This window comes from Typha angustifolia, chromosome 9 (genome assembly GCF_048772165.1).
Source record: "Typha angustifolia cultivar Huaian chromosome 9, ASM4877216v1, whole genome shotgun sequence".
NCBI lineage: Eukaryota > Viridiplantae > Streptophyta > Magnoliopsida > Poales > Typhaceae > Typha > Typha angustifolia.
Window position 1 is genome coordinate 2,109,094 of NC_133247.1, and position 22,386 is coordinate 2,131,479.

At 36.4% G+C, this 22,386-nt stretch overlaps 3 protein-coding genes across 3 annotated transcripts; 1 reads left to right on the forward strand and 2 right to left on the reverse strand.

Annotated features, from left to right (window-relative positions):
* Positions 1–922: 922 nt before the first annotated feature.
* LOC140767199 (serine/threonine-protein kinase/endoribonuclease IRE1) lies at positions 923–5,644 on the reverse strand. The gene is made up of 7 exons (XM_073107027.1): positions 5,007–5,644; positions 4,454–4,652; positions 2,885–4,350; positions 2,425–2,597; positions 2,064–2,310; positions 1,659–1,953; positions 923–1,284 (listed from the first exon to the last, which is right to left on the reverse strand). Exons 1-7 carry the CDS (start codon positions 5,321–5,323, stop codon positions 1,138–1,140), a joined length of 2,844 nt encoding a protein of 947 aa, XP_072963128.1. The 5' UTR covers positions 5,324–5,644; the 3' UTR covers positions 923–1,137.
* Positions 5,645–6,341: 697 nt separating this feature from the next.
* LOC140767777 (glyceraldehyde-3-phosphate dehydrogenase B, chloroplastic) lies at positions 6,342–9,067 on the reverse strand. Its single transcript, XM_073107815.1, has 9 exons — positions 8,878–9,067; positions 8,671–8,784; positions 8,274–8,435; positions 7,837–8,004; positions 7,581–7,741; positions 7,411–7,472; positions 7,286–7,335; positions 6,769–7,175; positions 6,342–6,665 (listed from the first exon to the last, which is right to left on the reverse strand). The coding sequence occupies exons 1-9, from the start codon at positions 8,959–8,961 to the stop codon at positions 6,530–6,532; spliced, it is 1,344 nt and encodes a 447-aa protein (XP_072963916.1). The 5' UTR covers positions 8,962–9,067; the 3' UTR covers positions 6,342–6,529.
* A 1,840-nt stretch (positions 9,068–10,907) lies between these two features.
* On the forward strand, positions 10,908–22,201 carry LOC140767776 (exosome complex exonuclease RRP44 homolog A). Its single transcript, XM_073107814.1, has 24 exons — positions 10,908–11,009; positions 11,117–11,254; positions 11,352–11,509; positions 11,838–11,893; positions 12,366–12,488; positions 12,600–12,730; positions 12,807–13,047; positions 13,117–13,273; positions 13,557–13,797; positions 13,916–14,072; positions 14,146–14,214; positions 15,383–15,508; positions 15,705–15,757; positions 17,273–17,379; positions 17,672–17,726; positions 17,806–17,905; positions 17,982–18,093; positions 18,674–18,794; positions 18,932–18,991; positions 19,081–19,186; positions 21,070–21,165; positions 21,244–21,325; positions 21,477–21,542; positions 21,832–22,201. The coding sequence occupies exons 1-24, from the start codon at positions 10,956–10,958 to the stop codon at positions 22,025–22,027; spliced, it is 2,805 nt and encodes a 934-aa protein (XP_072963915.1). The 5' UTR covers positions 10,908–10,955; the 3' UTR covers positions 22,028–22,201.
* The last annotated feature ends 185 nt before the right edge of the window (positions 22,202–22,386 follow it).

Below are 22,386 nucleotides of genomic sequence, written 5' to 3' on the forward strand. Positions count from 1 at the left end.
GGTTGTTGCTCACTCAGTTTACTCCTTAGTAAAATAAAAGGGTTTCTTTTGACAACAAGAAAGAGGATGCATGCAAAGATGATGTAGTAATTAATCATTTACATTTGATGGGATGAGTGCTAGGATGGTCATAATAACAAATCTAAAAATGTCAATTTATTTGAAAATAATAATAAATACTTTTTAAAAAATTAAAAAAAAACAGAAGCGAGAGACTTTAGGCCTTATTTGCCTCCTTAAATTAGTTAAGAAAATTCTAAACAAATTCAGTAATTAAATATATTTTTTATATTTAATTAAGTTTGTTCTTAAAAAAATTAATACTAAAAAGTATGACTAACTAATAAAATTTGGGACTTAGTTTTAAACCAAACAAAACCTTATGGTATCACTACCACATGAGTGGCAATACTTGGTTGCAAATGTAGGATATAAAAAGTGGACTTTGTAAAGCGAGTTTAGCTTTAATATTATGGAAAAGTAAAGGAGAGGAGTAGTTGAGATTTTGCTGGTGATAGGTGGTCACAAAATAATGATACTTTTATGAATTGGTAGTACCAATTATAGAGCATCTTTTGGATAATTTTGGTTCATTGATTTCTAATCCTTATGATAGTGGATGTTGTTATTCTTATCCTTGTCCTTTCTACTTAATTGGCTAATCATGGGAGGTGTTCAACTTCAGCTACACCTGGGATTGCTTTAGTTATTTGCCTCAGGAAGGGCTTTTAAATCTTAATGCATTTTCCTTTTTTATATATATGAAGATGCTAGTGGAGATTGGGTGAGGTGGAAGACAAGGGCATGAGGACAATGAAGGTAATGCCTCTCACTCTCTAAGGTTGTTGGATAATTAAAATAATGAGTAAATAGTTGTTTGTAATTTAGATTTGATACTATTGATATTTTTGTTCACACGTAGACCACTATATTTTTATTATAAAATGTTACAATTTACACATGATAGTAGTGTAGGTATAAGATTGAAATTCTAGTTTACATTCATGCTCTATATGGCAGCAGTTGAACTGACATGGTTACATACATATAACATTTACATCCATGAATGATCAGCTTGCTAGCTAGCTAGTGTTATGTTCATGTACTCGGGTTTGGACTCTGGAGCAGAGTCTGAAATTAGAGTAAACTGCTTTTGAAATATTTAGTGAAACAGTCTTCTTCCCTGCAATATTTGGATATTACTTTGTAGACTTCAATCAGCAGCTTTGGGAATCGGCTCGAGAAATACCGATCAAATCCTTCAGGTAGAGACCCAAGAATTTCCTGGATATCATAGCAGAAGTAAATTGTAACATTAGATTCAGAAAAGATATAGTTATGGAAACTCAACATCATGATTCATGGTATGTGCACATCGGAAGAGAAGATGCCCTCTCACAACCATCATTCTGAACCCTGTGATATGCCTCTATCAAGGTAAAGGTTGTTCTTATTGAACGATTATTCTAGCATTCCAAAGATCACGCATTAACCTGGCATTGAGGACTAACATTTTATATTGAAGTCACTATATGAATCATATACTATAGTACGAATGGAGCTATACAATTCCTTGAGTTCAAGTACAATTATCTTTCCAATGGACTTCAATGGAAGAGGAAAATTTGTGAGGGAAGGTATAGTGTTATAATGCAAACCTGAAGCTCACTTGGAAGTTCCCTGTAATGATTTGATATATTTCTTATCAACCGTAGGAGGTCGCGTGTGCAATGAAAGTTATATTTTCTATACCGACTCGTGTCTGCAAGAAGTGCAGCATCCAACTTTTCATTCCATTTTCCTCCGAATGCAAGCGGCGCAGCATGTTCTAAAGCATTCAAGAGTTCAGATTCGATTGATTTGTCAACCCTGTCACTTGTCTCACGAAGAAATGACAGTCGCATCTCAGAACTCCAAAAGAGAGGGTGATGGAGTACTTCTACAGCCTTTGGTCTGGTAAAAAAATTATTCATCTTAGACAAAGTTAGATGGAAAGTGTAGGGGAAAAAAGAATGACGACTAGGTAGGCTTCTGAAAGCATATGAGAATTAGAGCCAGCATACCTTATCTGAGGATCAGGGTCAAACAATTGAGAAAGAAGATCTACAGCTTCAGGTATATGATCCACGCAAAAGAGATCAAAACGGCTCTCAATAATGTTCGAGTCCCGATTAAAATAACTACCAAATGGATGTCCACCTTTAGTGATACAATAGAAAAGAATGCACCCCAAACTGAACAAGTCCAATGCACGAGTCTGACGCCCATGAAGAAGCTGCTCAGGTGCTTGCCAACCAGAGCTACCACATCCTACAACACATAATTACAAGCTTGCACTTGTTTCATTACTATTCTGAGACAGCAATATTTCAGCAAGAGATATGACACTGACAGCTCAAACAAAAGGATTCTTATATTTCTTACCAGTGGCATGGTGGCTTAAGGAAGACATGTCCTCTAGGAGGCGTTTACTGATACCCATATCAGAAACCTTTGCCTTAATAGACCCTTCATTGGTAATTAACACATTCTGAGGCTTTAGATCACGATGTATAATTCCAAGTTCATGCAAATGTGCAAGACCTGAAACCACATCTCTGTATAAGAAAGGAAAAGGGAAATGAGGAAACACCATATGCAATCCAGATATCAAATAAACCAATTAGAAGAGACGGTCAAAAGAAATGTATGTTTAACTGGGAAGTCTGAGTATGGAGTATGGCTCTCTCCCTTTTCTCCGTTAATAGTAGTTCAATGTTGCACTTATCTCCATTTGCCATTTGACCACTAAAATAAGTAGTCGTATGCATGGAAACAAATAGCCGACCTATTTAATGACAGTTTGGAAAAGACAGATATAGTACAACAACATCTCTTCACTAACCTCATCACTTTTAAAAGTTGGGTTGAAGGAAGCCCATCAGCTCTCCACAACTGGATATCCTTTCCAATACTGTCCAAACAGTTACAGGGGACTCTGCGCTCACTTACAGAGTTTGGGGTTGGAGTTTCAGGAGAAGTGGAAAGCAAAGGCAAACACGAGCATAGCTGAATCAGATCAGCTAGGCTGCAGCTGCACCTTTCAAGTGAGATATAAATGAAATCCAAATCCTGCTCCACTCCATAGAATCGTACAATATTTGGATGATGGTCAGAAGCAATAAGATTATGAATCTCTTTAAAAGCAACATCATGATGAGCACGCAAAAGACGTTTAACAGCAACTGGACGACCATCATAAAACCCTTCAAGGACAATTGTACCATTGCTCCCACGACCAATTTCAGTATTTGAAACAAAAAGTTTCCCAACCCAACGACCATCTCCAGCATCATTAGGTTGCATAAATTTTTTAAAAGGATACCTCTCATTATTTTGAGAATGCATAAGCTTGTCAGTTTCACTGTTCTCCATATCAGATGATGATAACTTAGTATCGCTCCTAAGAACAACGCCATCTTTGACTTCTCCAGCTTTTCGAGCTTTCTTCTTCTTAGGGACTTCTGTCAATTGCTCGACATCTTTGACTGGCTCCCGGAGGTGCAAATAAAGAAGTGCAGTAAGGATGACGAAGAATGGTATTACTAACCATGCAAAAGATCCATATATAAATTCAGCAGATCTCTTGGCAAAATACTGTCCAGTACTAATTGCATGTTTGAATGAGTTCTCTGACGAAACCAAATTGCTTTGATAGCCATCCACCATATTCACAGGATTGAACTCATTGTCACCATTTCTATAAACATCATCATTGTTGTCCAGTACAGAATCATCCATATTCTCAGACATTCTCGAATACTCGTTGGTTCCAGCATATGGTTCTAATGACAGAGATTCCTCAAGAATCTCATTTTGATGAATAACAGCCTGGTTTTTCTCTCTCATAGAGATGCTGTTGTGGGAATAAATTAGAGGAATCTTTTGTTTATCACCCCTGCTTTGGATGTGAACTGGAATTTTTCCTTGATATTGGAATGATGGCTCAAGCCTATTGCCAATCCCCTGTAGCTTGAACCTTTTGTGATAATAAACATCCACAAATGATTTTGTCAAATTCCACAAATGCCTACCTAGATCAGAAGAGCTGAGAGAATAGTCTGTCCTTATTACAGTTAAATAATTATCATCTTCAGAACTTATTACCATCTCAAACTTAGGTGGAAGAGCTGTGTTTTCACTAGGAACCTTAGAGCCAGTCGAACTTGAAACTAGATCATGCTTGCATACTAGCTCACCATTGTCAGCATTAACAGTGTACATAGTGGAAGTCTTTGATCCAACAGTAACTACAGAACCCTCTATATGTGGAGTTCTCGCAACATACTTCTCGATAGTCAAGGCATGCTTCTGGGAGAAGAGAAAGAGAGAGCATCAATGAATCAAATAAAAGAGACAGAACAATAAGAGAAGTAGCTCTTTTTTTTCCTATCCAAGATATGTGCAAACATACCCTGGAACCAAAGCCTTTGATGAACTCATATAGGTCCGAATCCGTCGCATACCCAGGGTACACCAAATACTCAGAATCACTTGGATAAAAAGATAAAAGTGGGTAACCTGTTGAAAGTTCCCAGAGAGTCGTGTGGGATTTGCTATCCACCAATTCAATAATGCCATCATCATTAACACGAAGAAATGTATCAGGTCTTCTGATCAATGGAAAACGAAATAGGAGAAGTGATGTTAGTCTAGCATTTTGAGTAGTTACCTCGAAGCTTATGATTGCAAACATATGGACCATATCGCATTTTGTGTGTGAATAAAATTTCATACTTAAGGATAAGACTAGGCAGTATGTCAATCTTAATCAGTTCATTACTTGATTCCTCTTTCATAGATGCAAATTTGCATATAAAAGCAACTTCACAACAGCAAAGAATCAAATTTTAGTTACAATGTAGAGCTATTGTAAGAATATCTTTTACCTTTTAGCATCAATCAACAATAGATTAAAATGAGCACCAATTAAAATATAGATTCTAACCTTACTATAAGATACTTACACGGAATTAACTTCCAGCAAAGATCTGGCCCCCGGACTTCGACCCAAAGATGCAGGAAACGACACAACAGAGTGGCTCAACTCATCAACGGGAACAAGATTGGTCGAGTAGTTTCCCTTCCTCGACTCCGCCTCTAATTTGCTCTTCCTTGCGCGCACGGACAAAGCCGAGGGTAGAAGAGGAAGCGGAGAAGGGAAACGAGAGCTCCCCCATCTCTCTCCCGCCTCCTCGAGCTCCGATTTTGACGGGATTTGCACGCCGTAGAAGAATAATCCCGCGAGAAGGAAGAGAACCAATAGAAACGGTCGAGAACTCATCGAAGGCAAAGGGGTTTGTGATTGAGGAAGACATGGGATATTAATTGGGGGAAGGATAAAACCTGAGCGGCAAGGCAAAGGGGATGGATTGGGAGAGAAGAAGAAGAAGAAGAAGAAGGAAGGAGATGCCTCGCTTTCGACCCTCCTTGCTTCGCTTTCCTTCCTCGCGCTCTTTCCTCTCCTCTTTGCTGCTCTGCTTCGGCAACGGTAACGGTCGGAAGGAGGAAACTTCGAGTGGCTTTGCGACGAGGGAAGGTTTCGGGCCCACTGCAAATGGCTATTTTGGTAGCACGTAGTGAGCTAATTTTTCCGACAGTTACCCGTTAAACGTATGGACAATCGCGCTAATTTTTCCGACCGTTATCCGTTAAACTATTGCTCTTTTTACGTGCAACCCGTTTCTTTTTACACGCATTGTCAAATAACAAATGGTTATTTTATCTTCAATCTTTCTCGATCTACTTTTTTTTCTAAAATAATCTCTATAAAATTTTAAATTAATCATACAATAACCAACGAAAATGACATCTTAGAGATTTTTCATAAATAAAAAGTAAATGTGCCAAAAAAAAAAGTTTGTATAAGAATGAGTAATAATTTAAGGGGTCTAATTATAAAAATCTTTCACATATATTTTATCATTTATATTTGAATAAAAGTCACTTTATGCGTAAATTTTGTTGTTTTATCTCATTATGCGAGTAGCAATCCTCAAAAAATTTGATCAAAAGTTAACGATATTGGTGTCATTTTATCTTATGAATTGGTATCGATTAAAATCAATTTTTTACTAACAATCTTCAACTTTGTTTCCGAATATATAGCTATTTAATGGAAGTTAGGTCATTATCAATAATTTAAAGAGGCACAGTAATATAAAATAAAGTTTAACAAGATAAAATATATTTTTCTGAGAAATTAGAAAGGTAAAATGTATGTAACTCTTTTGTTTTTGTGTTTTTTGCAACTGGTCAGTAATCCCAAGGGAAAATGCTTAGTAATTTATGGGGCCTAGACATGACCAGAACCACTGGAGGACTAATTGAGTAATCCATACATTTTGATGGTTTGATTCTTGCAATATTCTTTGGCATTGTCAAACTTATTGTTTAGACAAGCAAAAAAGGAAAAGAGGAAGTCCGAAAGAACGACTTCTGATGAACATTAGAAACCAAAACATATTTACTCAGCAATCTTCTCAGAAGGTTAGGCTTCATATACTTTGCACTCCACTGTCTCTGGGTTTGTCTTGCAGAAATCCTCCAGGGGATCTCCGCTTCCCTGTGCAGGCATGCCGGGCCACTTGCTTGCCACTAAATGAGTCAAATCTACCACTCGTTGACTGCAAAAAGGATACAGCACTAAGTGTTTTGATATGTGTTCTTAGAAAGTTTCAGTAACCTTTCAGCTCAATAGTAGTCAATGGAACAGTAACTGTTACTCACCTGTATCCCCATTCATTGTCATACCAAGCCACCACCTTCACCATATCATCTCCCATCACCATTGACAGTGACGAGTCTATGGTCGAGGAGACGTCCGAGCACCGGAAGTCGACCGACACCAGAGGGACGTCGCAGACCGCAAGAATTCCCTTCAACGGCCCGTCTGCGGCCTTTCTGAAGGCAGCGTTCACGTCCTCAGCCGTCAGGCCCTTCTTCTCCACATTCACCACCAGGTCCACCACAGAGACGTTAGGCGTCGGCACGCGAAGCGCGATGCCGTTGAGCTTTCCCTTGAGCTGGGGCAGCACCAGAGAGACGGCCTTTGCGGCGCCGGTGCTTGTAGGGACTATGTTCAGCGCTGCGGCTCTCGCCCGCCTCAAATCGCGGTGTGATGCATCTAACAATCTCTGGAGTTATGGCCAAGAAGAAATTTTGTTATAGGAAAGCATGAGAAGCTTAGATCTAACTTGATCACTTCTAAGCGTTTCAAGAGAACATCATTGTACAAAAAATAAACCTGATCCCCAGTGTAAGAATGAGTTGTTGTCATCGTTCCCTTGACAATTCCTACACAAAACATTTAAAAGGAATCAAACAGAGCTCGTTTCATTTGAGGTTATAATCAAACTAAAGAATACTCACCAAACTCTTCATCCATGACTTTCACAAAAGGAGCCAAGCAGTTGGTTGTGCAAGATGCATTGCTGCAGGTAATCAAATCCACGAAATTTAGTAGGTAAAATAGACAGTTAGAACTCAGAGCTACAGATGGATGTAATAGATGAAATGAAGAAATTAACGAAAACAATCACCTGATTATGTTTGCAACCTCATGGCTGTAGTCGCCTTCATTCACTCCGACAACATAGGTAGGTATGTCGGCGCCTTTGGCTGGTGCAGTGATTACAACCTTCTTAGCTCCAGCTTGGATGTGCTTTCCTGCACCTGGGCCATCAACAAACACTCCAGTACCCTTCATCAAACAGTTCAAAGTTAATAAAGTTATTCTGTTTCATCTCTAACCGCAGATGATTAAAAGCTCGATAATGGAGTACGGCGACAACATACCTCGATAACGATGTCTATGCCGAGTTCAGCCCATGGAAGTTTAAGAGGATCCCTGTTCGAGACGACCTTGATCAGCTTACCGTCGACGCTAATGGTTTCGTTGTCGACAACCTTCACATCTGCCTTGAAGGTTCCCAGCATTGAGTCATATTTAAGAAGGTGAGATGCCTGCAATCCAGAGACATCCTCTTAATCATTGTTTCTGAATCCAAAGAAGATAAAAACAAATTCAACGTCGAAATCAACCTGAGTACACATATAACCTTATCTGCGTATGTGTATGATATGAAATATTGATACGAATCCACATATTTTCGACCAGTACAGTTACAAAATTTCCACAAATTTAATCTCTACATCTATCATTAGTTTTGAGAAGAAGAAATATACAGTCTACTTTCACTCTTAAAATCAAAGGAGTAGTACTTTTTACATACATTCTTAACACCGCCGCTGTCGTTCACCACCACGACCTCGAGGGGGGAGTCCTTTCGGCCATGCCAGCACCGGAGGAAGTTCCTGCCTATCCTTCCAAATCCATTGATTGCCACCTTAAGCTTTGCAACAGTTTCCCCTCTCACAGGGTTTGCTCCTGTAGTCTGACACAAAGAAAACAGAATTCAGAGCATCAATATTTTACAAGAAGTAGTAAAACACTATGACGATGTGATAGCTCAGTATAATTCTATTCAGTCTGTCTAATGGTTGATTGGAGATGGCTTTGCTCACAAGCAAAAACTAGAAGCTTTCGCAGATTGCAGAATACAAAGTTTTAAGACAACCAACAATAAATTGCACTTATGATGATCAATTCAGATAAGATCAGATAGATACCTTGGGTGTCAACTGTGCAGCAATCACATCAGAAAATGATGCCTCCCTCCCATTTGTTGCAAAGGTTATGCAAGAACTTGACCTGAGACCTGAGAACTCAGCAACTTCAAGCCTCTGTTTGAAAGGCAAATTACCATCAGCCTCTTGCAAAGGACCATAAATGCCATTCTAATGACCAAGATGAGACAGAGATCTAAAGAGGGATACCTTAGTGAAGCATGGGGTGGCCTTGGAACGGATCCCCGCATTGGAAGGAATCCTGGGGGAGGCTAGAGCTGCATGGGTGGCCATTGCTGCAACTAAACAAACAGTTAGCTTCTCAAAGGGCAAGGCATATATATTTATATAGTTCTATTAATTGGACCCAAGTCCACTACTCAATCCACCAGTTCCATGTCGTAGAGTTTTTTTTTTTCTTGGATAAAAGTTATTAGGCTATTAGCATCACCCATTCTTTCTATATCCATAAACCACAGGTTGGGACAAGAAGAAGATTATGTGAGCTGGAACCACTCGTTCCTTAGCCCTTCTCTCCTCTACGTGATACTCGCCAAAAGAATGCTTAGCTTTCTGTAGAATAAGATTGAGATGCTATTACGTGTGAGGCTGCGAGTACTCGATAAAGATGGTTGAGCTACTTATTAGTGTTGGATGACTAATGGAAGCTGGAGGATCCTGTGCTTCTCCATTCTTGTTACGATGTACATAAAGTTTTTAAACCGGGGAACTAAATTGATAAATAATTTAATAAGAATTATTAATTTTTTTCTCCTAAAAAAGTATCAGTCGTATAAACCAAAAATACCTGTCAATTTTTTAATTAGTTATATTTCTCTTTCTTATACATTTATTTTTTTATAAAAAATAATAAATTACTATAAATTAACGCTTCTATTATTAAGAAAACAGTTATAAGAATAAACAATAAAAAATATTTAAATTCTAATTTTTTTATCGATTAATGTAGTCACATATATAAAATATCTTATATACCTTTAAATTTATCAACATATAAATATTATTTTTAATAACTAATTGGTTAGTATCGAATCACTGCTCTAAGTGAGTTGGTTCTAATTAGTTTAGCGCCTAATAAACCATTTTGTTTAAAATAAGCCGCTCTTTGTTGTCTAAAACAAGCGGCATTTAGTTATATGCAGTTTCTTTAACTGCAAAGCACATCAATACATAATCATTACTTATTACTCCAGTAAATAAAACATAATAATTACTCCTAGATCTTCTAAACGGATGTCTATTTTCATATAGATTGGATAATTTGCATAATTTCTTTATTGTAACATTAACCTTCTTAACTTATGAAAAACTTTTTGAAATGTCAATTCCATTTATTATTCTTTCAAAAATAACATGTGAATATCACTTATTAATTTTATACACTTTTTTCAAAGAAATAAAAAGAATAAAATTGAGATTAAAATAAACATTTGATGTGTTTTTGGTGAATATCTTTGCAGAATGAGACATTTTTTATTATTTAAGAGACCAATATGTACCAAAAAAATAAATAATAAATAGGAAAATTTGTAAAAGAAGCCCCTATTTTTATGGATATTTTATGATTTGAGCCCTACTTAATTGCTTTTTCTAAAAAAACCCTTTTTCTTTTATAAAAATATTCGAAAAAGCCCCTAGTTAATTTAACCTCATATTAGCTTAATAAAACAAGATTATTCTATTTTATTTATATTAATATTTTTTCAAAGTTAGCCTACTATAGAAAGTGCCAAAATTAAATATTTAGTATAATATTAGAATTAAAAAAATTATTTTAAATAAAATAAAATATTCTTATTTTCTTAAGCTAATACAAGGTTAAATTAACTGGAAGGCTTTTCCGAATATTCTTAATAAAAGAAATAAGAATATTAATAGGGGTTTCTTTTTCGCAAATTTCTCAAATAAATAAGAAGATGCATAAGAAAAGGGTCAACAGAGGGATTTTAGTGTTAGTGTGTAAAACCTTTAAAAAATATGTCGAACAAGGCCAAGTGATTCAAAGTATTGTCAGTGGATGAAAGTTTTATTCAGAAGCTACAGAAATTGATACCAAAAAAAAAAAAAAAAAAAAATCTAGGTGATGGTCAACATCTAAATATGGTCAACTCGGGTCATGGTTTAAGCTAAGTTAGGTTAGGTTCCGGTCGGATCTACTCATTTAGTCACGTGTGCGGCACGCGCAAACCTATTTATAAGTCCCCATTCCCACTGCCGCTTCCGTCGCATATCGGAGCTCCGGAGAAGGCTGCAAGAATTCAAGAAAGATGTTGCAGAGCAAATCTTTCGTCAAGAAGACGAAGCAAGGCCGAGTCGTGAAGGTCCGTCTCCTTCTCTCTCACCTTCTGCCCTCTTAAACCCTAACCCTAGCTCTCCGTTCTTGGCTCCTCCCTTCTGCTCCTCACCTTCCTGTTCCTTCATCTCCTAGGTCGTCAGGGAACACTACTTGCGGGATGATATCTACTGCGGTTTCCAGTCTTGCACCGTATGCGACACCTCTTCCGCGCGCCTCAGCTCCTCCGCTTCCACCATCCTTATCGTCGACACCAATGTCGTCCTTCACCAGGTCGGGTCTCCTCCTATTGTTTATTTTCTTGGATTCAGATTTTATCTACTTTTGGGTTGCTGACGCTGTTGTTATTTATGCTCTTGAGTGTTATTAGATCGATTTGTTGGAGAATCCCGCGATAGATGACGTCGTGGTTTTCTCGGTAGTGTTGGAAGAAGTGAGGAACAAGAACCTGTCGGTCTACAATAGAATTAAGACACTCTGCACCAATTCCGCGAGGAAATTCTTTGTCTTCTCCAACGAGCACCACAGGTGGGTTCTTTTTCTTTCTTTCTTTCTTTCATTTTCTTGATCAATATTTTCTGGTATGTTCGTGTAACTAGAAAAAGAAGCTTCTTGTTCTGTTATGCTTATTACGATATTTGTACACAACATAGTGCCGTTGAGCATTCCGGGATTTATTTGCTCTATAATTTCTTGCATAGTTGTCAGGTTTGAGCGGATGTTTGTTACAAATTGATAAGATGCTTGTAGACATTTGAGGATTTTTTTTCTTGTCATCAGTTAGCAGTTCACTGTGGTTGTTGGTGAGACAGCTTTTAAAAAGTTAACTTTTTTTTTTCCATAAAACGTAAAACAGGGATACCTATGTCAAAGAGATGGTTGGAGAAAGCCCAAATGACCGGAATGACAGAGGTATTTAGTTCATTTCTTTATTTTTGTATAAACTATTATTTTATTTATATATACAATGTAAAAAGATTAGTTAAGATCTGGTGTCTGAAAATTACTTGAATATTGTAGAAGAATCATTTAAACAGTCATACAAAGGTGGCTTCATTCAAAATTCTAAATATCCACAATTGGAGGAGTTGAATTCACCAAAAAGATTGTCTGAGTGTCTGACTTATGTATGGGGTCAACTTTCCTGATATGTAGTATCTTCATCCATCGACATCCTTTCATCCATGTTAAGAAATATATTATCTCCTCGACTAGATCTTTTGGGATGCTTGATTTTCATACTCTTGATCACACTAAATATTTAATGTGCATATCATATGCTTATATTGGACATACTTCTCTTTGTCACCATTCTTTCACTTAACTTGTTGTAAAAGTTTCAATATAAGTGTTTCATGCTAAAAACTGTAAATCTTTAGTTCAGCAATTCGAGTAGCTGCTCGTTGGTACCAAAGCCATTTGGGTGGAAGCACAAAAGTTCTACTCATCACAAATGACAAAGAGAATAAGCGGAAAGCAATTGAGGAGGGTCTCTCTGTGGAGACAGGTTTTTCCTTGACATTGATACCTCTGCCTGATTGATAAAAAAATATGTTTCTTACTTTTGTTCATAATGTTGCCAAACTTATGAAATTTGGTGAGATATTTGTCGTTCCAGTTGAGTCATATGTGAGATCGCTTGCACAGCCTGGTTTGCTCGACTTGGTTGTTCTTCCGACCTCTGAGGATGTTAATATGGAAGAAGTTGAAGATATAAGACCATCCAAGAAGAAAATAATCTATAGTGAGGTATTGCTTTCTACCATTTTGCTTTAGTGCAGGGCAGCAACATTTTATAATTTGTTTTTTTTATTGTATGTTACAGCACAAACCTATGTCGGAAATTACGTCTGGTTTGCTTCATGGTATTTACCATCAAGGGAAGCTCCGAGTTAATCGTTATAATCCATTTGAAGGTTATGTGGGAAGTGAGAGCATTGGCGATGAAATAGTCATCTATGGCCGCTCTAACATGAATAGAGCCTTTGATGGAGATATAGTTGCTGTGGAGCTCTTGCCTCAAGATAAATGGCACGAGGGGAAGTCCTTGATTGTTGCTGATGATGGTATGTTTCTCCAGATCTGATACTAAACATTTGTATATTGCACACCTGAATTCATTGCCTTTCTTTTAGAGGATGACGAAGAAGAAGATGTTCATTTGGCTCCAAGTAGTGCTGATGATGCTCCAAGAAACAAAAACTTGGTACAACCTACTACTGGATCTGCTGGTCCTATTTCAAGTCGTCCAGCTGGGCGTGTTGTTGGTATCATCAAGCGCAATTGGAACTCGTAAGTTGATAGGAAAAAAGTGTAAGATTGTGCTTATGATGTTTTCAATTTGCCTTTTCCCTCTCTTTTTTCTAATGAGTAATTTCATTCTGGAAATTATATTTTACACATCATTGCTCGGTAATTATGCACCATAGTTATAATGAAAAATGAAATTTTACACATCATGCGATGTATCCTTTATTGCTACTTTATTTTCTGGTGAAGGAACTCAATGTCTACTTCGGAGTGATTGGTAATTATCCTTTTGGCCACAATTCTAATGAATCTTTCATTACGACAGTTACTGTGGGTCGTTGGAGCCAATGCCTATGCCTGCAGGTAATGCTGGCATAGCCCATGCCCTCTTTGTCTCAAAAGATCGTCGAATCCCTAAGATACGGATTCAAACACGGCAGCTTGGGAATCTTCTAGACAAAAGAATCATTGTTGCGGTTGATTCTTGGGATTGTTTATCTCGCTATCCGTCAGGACACTATGTCCGAACTATAGGAGAAATTGGCGATAAAGATACTGAAACTGAGGCAAGTTCTCATGGATATTTGTTACAATAATATAAGAAACTGTTGTTGCCATATATCTTTTGTGTTGTGAGAATATTAAGCACACAAGCTACTCCCAACAATTCTATTCTTGAAACAGGTGGTTTTAATTGAGAATGACATAAATTCAAGACCATTTTCTGCACAAGTACTCTCTTGCTTGCCACCTTTACCATGGACATTATCATCTGAAGATTTGGCTAATCCTAATAGACAGGACTTGCGGCATTTAAGAGTCTTTAGTGTGGACCCTCCTGGTATGATGGTTATAGGTCTTGATGTGACTATGCCCTTATGATGCTTGTTCTTATGGTCTGGTGATTGTTTCAGGTTGCAGAGATATCGATGATGCACTACATTGCACCTCTCTTCCAAATGGAGATTTCGAAGTTGGAGTTCGTATCCTTCATTTGTTAAGTTCTTTTACCCTGATGTAGATCTGTTTGATCAGAGTGTTTCAAAATATTGTTACTTCGTATGATATTTGTCGCTTCTCAAATGGACACAACTGGTTCAATTCTAATAAAATTACCAGAGGTTGTTTTCTTGTTCCTGATTTTCTACTTCTACATGTTAGGCTTGCTAACAAGTTCCATTTACAGGTTCAGAGTTTTGCTGACACTAAACCATGTTTCCTCTTTCTGCATTTTGGCTAATGCATTGAACAACTACAAGGAAAGGAAAGCAAGAGTAGGAGGTTTTGGAAGGGGACATGGCAATCTTTATAGGAAAGTTTATTTGAAGAGCTTTCCAACACATATGTATGGTGGATCATTATATCTACTTGATCTTCTCGTTCTGCATTCCTGCTACCATATTCCTCTTGTGTACAACAATTGATCGGACGACAGGATATTCTAGATGGCAAACAACTTTCTAGAAATTTGAGTTGTTGCTGACCATGCTTTTTATAGATAATTACATAATCTAGCATGTCTTTTTTTTTTCTCTTGCTATCAGATTGAACAGCTAACCGATTTGCCTGTTCTTCTGTTTTGTTTCCATAACATGAACTCTGAGTTGTTATATGCACCTCAAGTGCAACCTGCCAGACTCTGTGCAAAGTTGAACTAGCAAGCTCCACTGGAACAGCCTCACTTACTCTTTCTAGAAGTTTGAGATATAACTTGTGTTTGTCCGTGTTCTTAATTTTTCTAATTTCTTCACTGTAGTGATAGATAAGATTCAGTAGCCTACTCAAGTTCTTGTCTGACAATCATTTAGAGGCATAAAAGGTGATGTCAACATGAGCTTTAGTCGGTTTGTTAGTAATTCTTTTTTATATATGTAACCCATTATCATCAGTAGATGTAGACTAGTTATAAGTTATTTCTCAGCAATTTTCAGGGTTTAGAAATTCATGGTATTTGCATTTCAGAAATTTTACTCTCATAAGAACCGTTAGTATTCTCTCATTGTTTTGAGTTGTTAATTCAGAAAGAATGTTTTTGGCTTGAGCATGTTTGTTTGGATGTACTAATTTATCATGCATCTTTTGCTCATTTTGTCTCTAGAGAAGTAGAAGTTTGTGTTAAGATAAGACTTCAGATATCCTTAATAAATTCAGATATTGCTGATGTCACAAATTTTGTTCTTCCTGGCACGCCTCTTGATGAGGAGGCTGCACAGAGAGGTACATCCGTTTATCTTGTTGATCGGCGGATTGACATGCTCCCTAAACCTCTGACTGAAGGTATTCTCTCTTTTTTCTTTTTTCTTTTGTTTCTTATTAACTTATTTCAGATGCAGATGGCATCTGAAAAGTCTCCAATTTTTTGGCTAAAAAGATAAACTGGGTTTTGATATCTTGTAATATGCTCTAAATGTTACTCAGTAGATACAACAAAGAATTGTCACATGCAACGTCTAACTTAGTTTTCTCTTCTCAGACATTTGTTCTCTTCGTTCTGATGTTGAGAGACTGGCATTCTCCGTCATTTGGGTAAGTGCCTTTGCAGTATGTGACTAGTTTGTGTCATCTTTAGTATACAATGATTCAACTGCAAGTTGATATATATCTTCATGTAGAAGTAGAATTTTAATCTTATTTGTTGATAGCATATTGCCATAGCCTAAGATTGTTTAGTTCATAAATTGGAAGTTATACGTGTTAAATATCACTTTTGCCTAAAGCTCTAAACTCTGCATGTTTGGTTCATTCTGTGAGAGTCTGTTCCAATAAGATTTGGGATTTCCATGTATAGGAAAGTCCCAAAGAGAAGAAAGGTGCAAATAATAATATAAGAAACATTATTGGACATCATTCTACGCTGTCAAATGGGTTTAGACTTCAAAGTGAAAGCAGTCCTTTGAGTAAAGATCTAATTTCATAGTTTTCTTGACAAAGTTATACGTGTTAAATATCACTTTTGCCTAAAGCTCTAAACTCTGCATGTTTGGTTCATTCTGTGAGAGTCTGTTCCAATAAGATTTGGGATTTCCATGGATAGGAAAGTCCCAAAGAGAAGAAAGGTGCAAATAATAATATAAGAAACATTATTGGACATCATTCTACGCTGTCAAATGGGTTTAGACTTCAAAGTGAAAGCAATCCTTTGAGTAAAGATCTAATTTCATAGTTTTCTTGACAAAGTTATGATGTGGTGGTTGTCAAGCTCCCTAAGAGAATCCTCCTCTATTGAGGCTTGGGATCAAGTCAAAGAAAAAAAAAAGGTGTACACTGGGAAAAAAGAGAAGATGAAAGTTCTAGTTAGGCAATATCAACACGCTGAAAAGAATTTAAGGAACAATCAAAATGACAATACGGTAAGATCTTTGTAGGTCATCAGATGTGACATTGGCCAGAATCGCCATGCTTGATCATGTTTCGTTTATAATATGAATGGAGACATAAATGCAGTAATATATTTCTTAAGAAGCACTTGCTTTGACTATGTTTGCTGTAATAGCTTATTACAGCATAACCACTTACAAATTTCAACTAGAAGATGACTAGAATATTTCAAGGTAGTAACATGAAGCAATAGACATTCTGAAGAGTACATAATAACATAAGTGCATATACTAGAAATTCACCATACATAAAAACAGTTACATCCAGTGCACACAATTGAGGCAAAGCTAACCTGTGAAAAGGAGCATTAATATCTGAATATTTGATTTTTGACTTGTCAAGGCACTTGCCATGTGTTTGGACATCCTTTCTTACAGAAAAAGCATGTAGCCTGCTTGGAGTATAAAACTGCCATTGAAGTTGTCACTCCAGGTGTGGCATAGCCTTTTAGTTTTACCAAAGAGTATTTGGTTATATGACATTGATAGTGATGGAAAGTGTTGTCTCTGTTGTCATGGTAGTTTGCATAGTGACAGAGAATGGTAAAAAACTTGCTTGAACTAGCTTGATCGGTTGCTTTTGTCATATGGTAATGTTTAGCTTGATTGATAGCTTTTGTTATATGGTAATGTTTCACCAACTCTTTCATCTAAATTGCTACAGGAAATGACACCTGAAGCAGATATTATATCTACAAGATACACAAAGAGTGTTATCAAGTCCTGTGCTGCATTGTCTTATGTTGAAGCTCAAGCAAGGATGGACGATAGGTGCCTTATTACCTTACTTTTTCCAGTTTCTTCAAGTACTTGGACATTTTTTGTGTGCAGAGATGATTCTGTGTTGCTTTCTTTTACTTCTTCATTTGGATGTTGAATGACCATATTGGCTTAAGAGCCTATATTGGAGAATCTTCAATGAGAATTCCTAGCTTTACTTTAGCTGAAGCAGATCAGTTGTACCATCTTTCTATCTGCTATTATCTCTGGCTGTTGACAGTTTCTTTTCATATTCAGATTGTTCACACTCTTAGATTTGTTAATGTATTTTTACAACTTGCAGTCGCTTGATGGATCCACTAACTATTGACCTAAGGAATTTGAATTCATTAGCAAAGGTTAGCTTACCTAGTATAATACTTTAGCTGTGATCTAACCACCATAATTCTTTTGATTATCTTACTTTTGTTTATCCAGATAATGAGACAGCGGCGTATTGACAGAGGAGCTCTTACTCTTGCTTCAGCAGAAGTCAAATTTCAAATTGATACTGAAACTCATGACCCTTTAGATATAGGTACATGGTGGAGTATATAACATCACATTTTTGTTGAGTCATGAAAAAGCATTGTTTGATTATATTCTTTCTGCAGGGATGTATCAAATTCGAGAGGCAAATCAGATGATCGAGGAGTTCATGCTTGCTGCCAATATTTCAGTTGCAGAAAAGATTTTGAAAGATTTTCCTTTGTGCTCCTTACTAAGGTTATTAAAAGAATTTCATCCTTGTATCTCTCATAGCATGTAGCTGATTATATGATGAACTTATGGTCCTCGTAGTTGTCTTTGTCCATCTGATGGGTTGATTTATATATAGTATATACTGACCTCTTGGTTTTAGTTTAATTATAGTAAACTAAGAGTGGCACGAAACAGGTCTGCACATGTCGATTTACTCATTGCATTCTTATTTTTAAGGCATGTGTACTTTGTAATCCCTCTTCGTAAGTGATAATTGCCCAATTATACTAAATGGCGATTTCTGTGTTTTAAGGAGTTCTCGTTTAGTTGTTTGCCTCTCACTTATTATTTTGGTCAACTTTTTCCCTTCAGACCTGTGAAAATTTAGGAAAAAGAACTTTGGAGATAGTGTTGTATTATACTATTATGTGCCATGTAGGATATGCTCATCATAGCTTTCAAGATTATGTAAAAAGCTTTGAATTTTACAATATGTACTCTGCCATAACATTGTCATAATAGTTACATATATTATGTGCTTCTTTTAATCCTTTTCAACATTTTGTTACTGTTGAAATTTTGTTGGTTTTGATGATGAAATCAGGCGCCATCCAAGCCCAACCAAGGAGATGCTTGAACCTTTATTGCGTACTGCAGCTGCTGTTGGCTTAGATTTGGATACATCATCTTCAAAAGCATTAGCTGATTCACTTGATCGTGCAGTGGTATGCATGCATTTTGATCTCTATTTAAACTGATCTGTCTTAGCCTGTCTAAGTTCTTGCAAGATGTGATCGGCATTTTTTGTAAATTAATGCATCATGTAGTTGAGTAATTTCTGAGGCACTTGGCTCTTGTGCAGAATGATGATCCATACTTTAATAAGCTAATCAGGATTATGGCAACCAGATGCATGACACAGGTAAATTAACTGGAGTATGATAAATGGTTTTGCTGCTAGATATTTGAATTGAGTTGGGAGTTTTAACATGACTTTGTGTTGGAATACAGGCGGTTTACTTCTGCAGTGGAGATTTAGGCCCTTCTGAGTATTACCATTATGGTCTTGCGGCGCTTTTGTATACTCATTTTACTTCTCCTATTCGCAGATATGCTGGTCAGTTCACTATCATTGGCATCTATTATAAAATGCAAAGTTACACATGATACAATACTTTTCCGTTCTTGCATCTGCCCTTTCTTTTTTCTTGGCTTATCAACCAATAAAGCTATGGGTAAGAAGGGAATGAGTAATGAATGCACATGGAGTTCAGGTAAGATGTGCTTCATGGTACTAATAATGCACATTTTTCTTTCACCAAGTTATAAAGATAAAGCTAGTTAAGGCGTCAGTCCTTGTTTACTTCTAAAGCAGTCAAACTAAGTTTATCACTAGCATTAGAAAAAACTACAAAATATATTACTCACCATATTTTTATATAAAAATATGTTAAAATTGTTTATCTATTAAGCTAACTTATCTGTTGATTACATAAAAATTAATGGGGGATCTTTACATAATTGCCACTGACAACTTTTCAAATATTATAATTGTCACTAAATTTTTAGATATCATAATTATTACTACATTCTTTAAAATATTAGAATTAAATTACCCCTAAAAACTTTTTATTCTTTCATAATTGTCATGATAATTAATTTTTAACAGGATATCTCTAACAGATTATTATTAAAATTAACAAAACACATAAATGCCCCCTTTTTAATTTGTGTAAAATATCTAAGAATAAGTTATTTCTCACATAAAGTTAAATATACTTTGTTGCATTATAGTGTTGGGTGTAATATTGGATTAGTTTTTAAACTATTTTTAATAATTTATGCAAAGGCAAATTACTGAAATAGTCTTTTTTTGGAGCTTAGTTGTCTTTTAATTATAATTACTTATATTTAACTAATGGAATGACATTTTTGAAAAAACTGAATGATTTCGATGGCAATTATGATATTTTAAAAAATGTAATGACAATTATGATATATTGAAAGTTTTCAGTGACAATTATGTAAAAATCCTAAAATTAATTATGACGATTAATGTGGTTGATTTGTTGCCTTCGATCAACAGTAACTGTTTCCTTATTGAGGGTACAAAGTCTGACTAAGCTTTTTCTTGGTTGAACAGCATCTGCAATTGCTGTTGTGCACTGACAGTACAAATTATTAACTCTTTTCTACATTGTACTTTGTTTTTCTTTTTAACTGTTTTACTTGGATATTTGACATCAAGTAACTTTGTCACCAATAATCCAGCATTGAACAGTAGCATCTTACATGGGTACATACCTTTATTTCAGCAATTTGCTTATCCATATGTAGATGAATATTTTAGCAGAACTAGATTAACATAAATGAGGTTGATTAGTGAATATATGACTTTGATCAATATTCTGTAGGCATTAGCTTTTTTTTGTGAAAAAAAAAAATTAGTGCCAAAGGAAGAAATTCATTGGTGATTCTCAGGATTTGAGTGTCCATGTGCAAAAGTGTCATAAATTGCTAAATTATCCTACTGCCCATCATGTCGAGAGACAAAATCTAAATCAACTGGAAATTCAAATGAGTCAGATAGGACTACTCTTTAGGCGGTGGAGTACCTGTTCATGTATAGTCTTTTATTCATGGAAGTCATCTGATGGTTGATTTTCTCCAGCTATTGATATCTCTGCTATTGATTTTCTCCATGGTTGATCATTATGCATTTCAAGATAGATTGACTGAGCACCAAGTCATTCATCTTAACCACACCTGTTATAGTATATTCAGTGCAGGGTCTGCTGTCTGAAGACCCAATTTTGTATTATGTGATCTATCCAATTCTGAAAATCAAGGATTCATCTATTATTTAATTCCACTCTATATGCTAAACTTGTGGCTTCTCTCTCACTTTATTTAAGTTGTTTGAAAAGCAAGAACTAAGCAACTTTTAGTAGTGAAATTAGTAGATATATTTGATCTGATGTGCTTTTTTCTTTCTGGCAGATGTTGTTGTTCACAGATTGCTAGCTGCAGCTTTAGGTATTGCGAAGCTTCCACCGGTTTTTCAAGACGGCCCACAACTTACAAGCATTGCTGACAGTAAGACTAATTAAAATTTTCTTCCATCAGAAATTTGATTGTTGTCTCCATCCTTGGAATGACTTTTGTTCTTGTCAGATTTAAATTATCGACACCGCAATGCTCAGATGGCAAGCCGTGCATCGGTTGAGCTGCACACACTGATATATTTCAGGAAAAGGTAATGTTGTGGGTTCCTGTGTAGAAACCGATTCTGGGTGACCTGTTGTTGCTACGGATCACTAGAGAAGTAAAGGGGAAGAATAGCAGAATATATCTCTTTTTGTTTCTACTAGTAGATCTTAAATATAGACTGCATTTGTCTGTTGCAGGCCAACTGATACTGAAGCTAGAATATTGAAGGTCAAAGCCAATGGTTTCATAGTTTTCGTTCCCAAGTATGTTCCTTTTCTTTTACTATCGAGATCATAAAGGAGCTGCATTATATGTAGAAGAAGCCCTAAATCTTTTCACCTGATAATGACTTGGTTGCTTGGTTCTTTATGTTATTTTGGCCGTTTATGGGATGCACACCTTATACTAGATAACATCTAGTAGTATATTGTCTTATAAACCAGTTCACTGTTTGCTGTGGGTAGATACTATGGCATGCCGCTGTTGAGAAGCATCCAGTAGTTGGTAAACTTGGTCGTGTTCCTATTGCTGAAGTCCTGTTGTGTTTTCCAGGTTTGGCATAGAAGGACCTGTCTACTTGGTGCCAAGGGGAGAAAAAGGAAGTGATTGGGTTGTAGATGAGGCACATCAGAAAGTCACTAAGGCGGGAACAAACATCACTTATGGTATCTTGCAGTCTGTAAAGATCCACATGGAAGTGGTGGAGCCTCAACCCAACCGTCCAAAGCTTGAGCTCACCCTTAAATAGGAACGATGTATAATTGATGCTCATATGTTCTTTAACCTTTTTGTTTCTCTCTGTGCTTTGTGTTTTATGTACTTCCTGTTTCCCTATTTTATTTATTCTCTTAGATTGTGTACTAAAAGATGATTATCTTTAGAAAGATGATTGAGAAAAATCTATGACATCTTATTTGTTTCACTCACCTGGAAAACTTAAAAGGTGGTGATGCCCTGACTAGATTTGCACCTCGTTAATTTTCTTTTATTATGAAGGTTGCACAAGAAGATCAAACAGGCTCTGACAACAAAATTAACAAACATGCCTATTCCCTTCTCGTATTCCACCCCATCTGCAAATTTGTTGTCAGCATCAGATTATTGAAA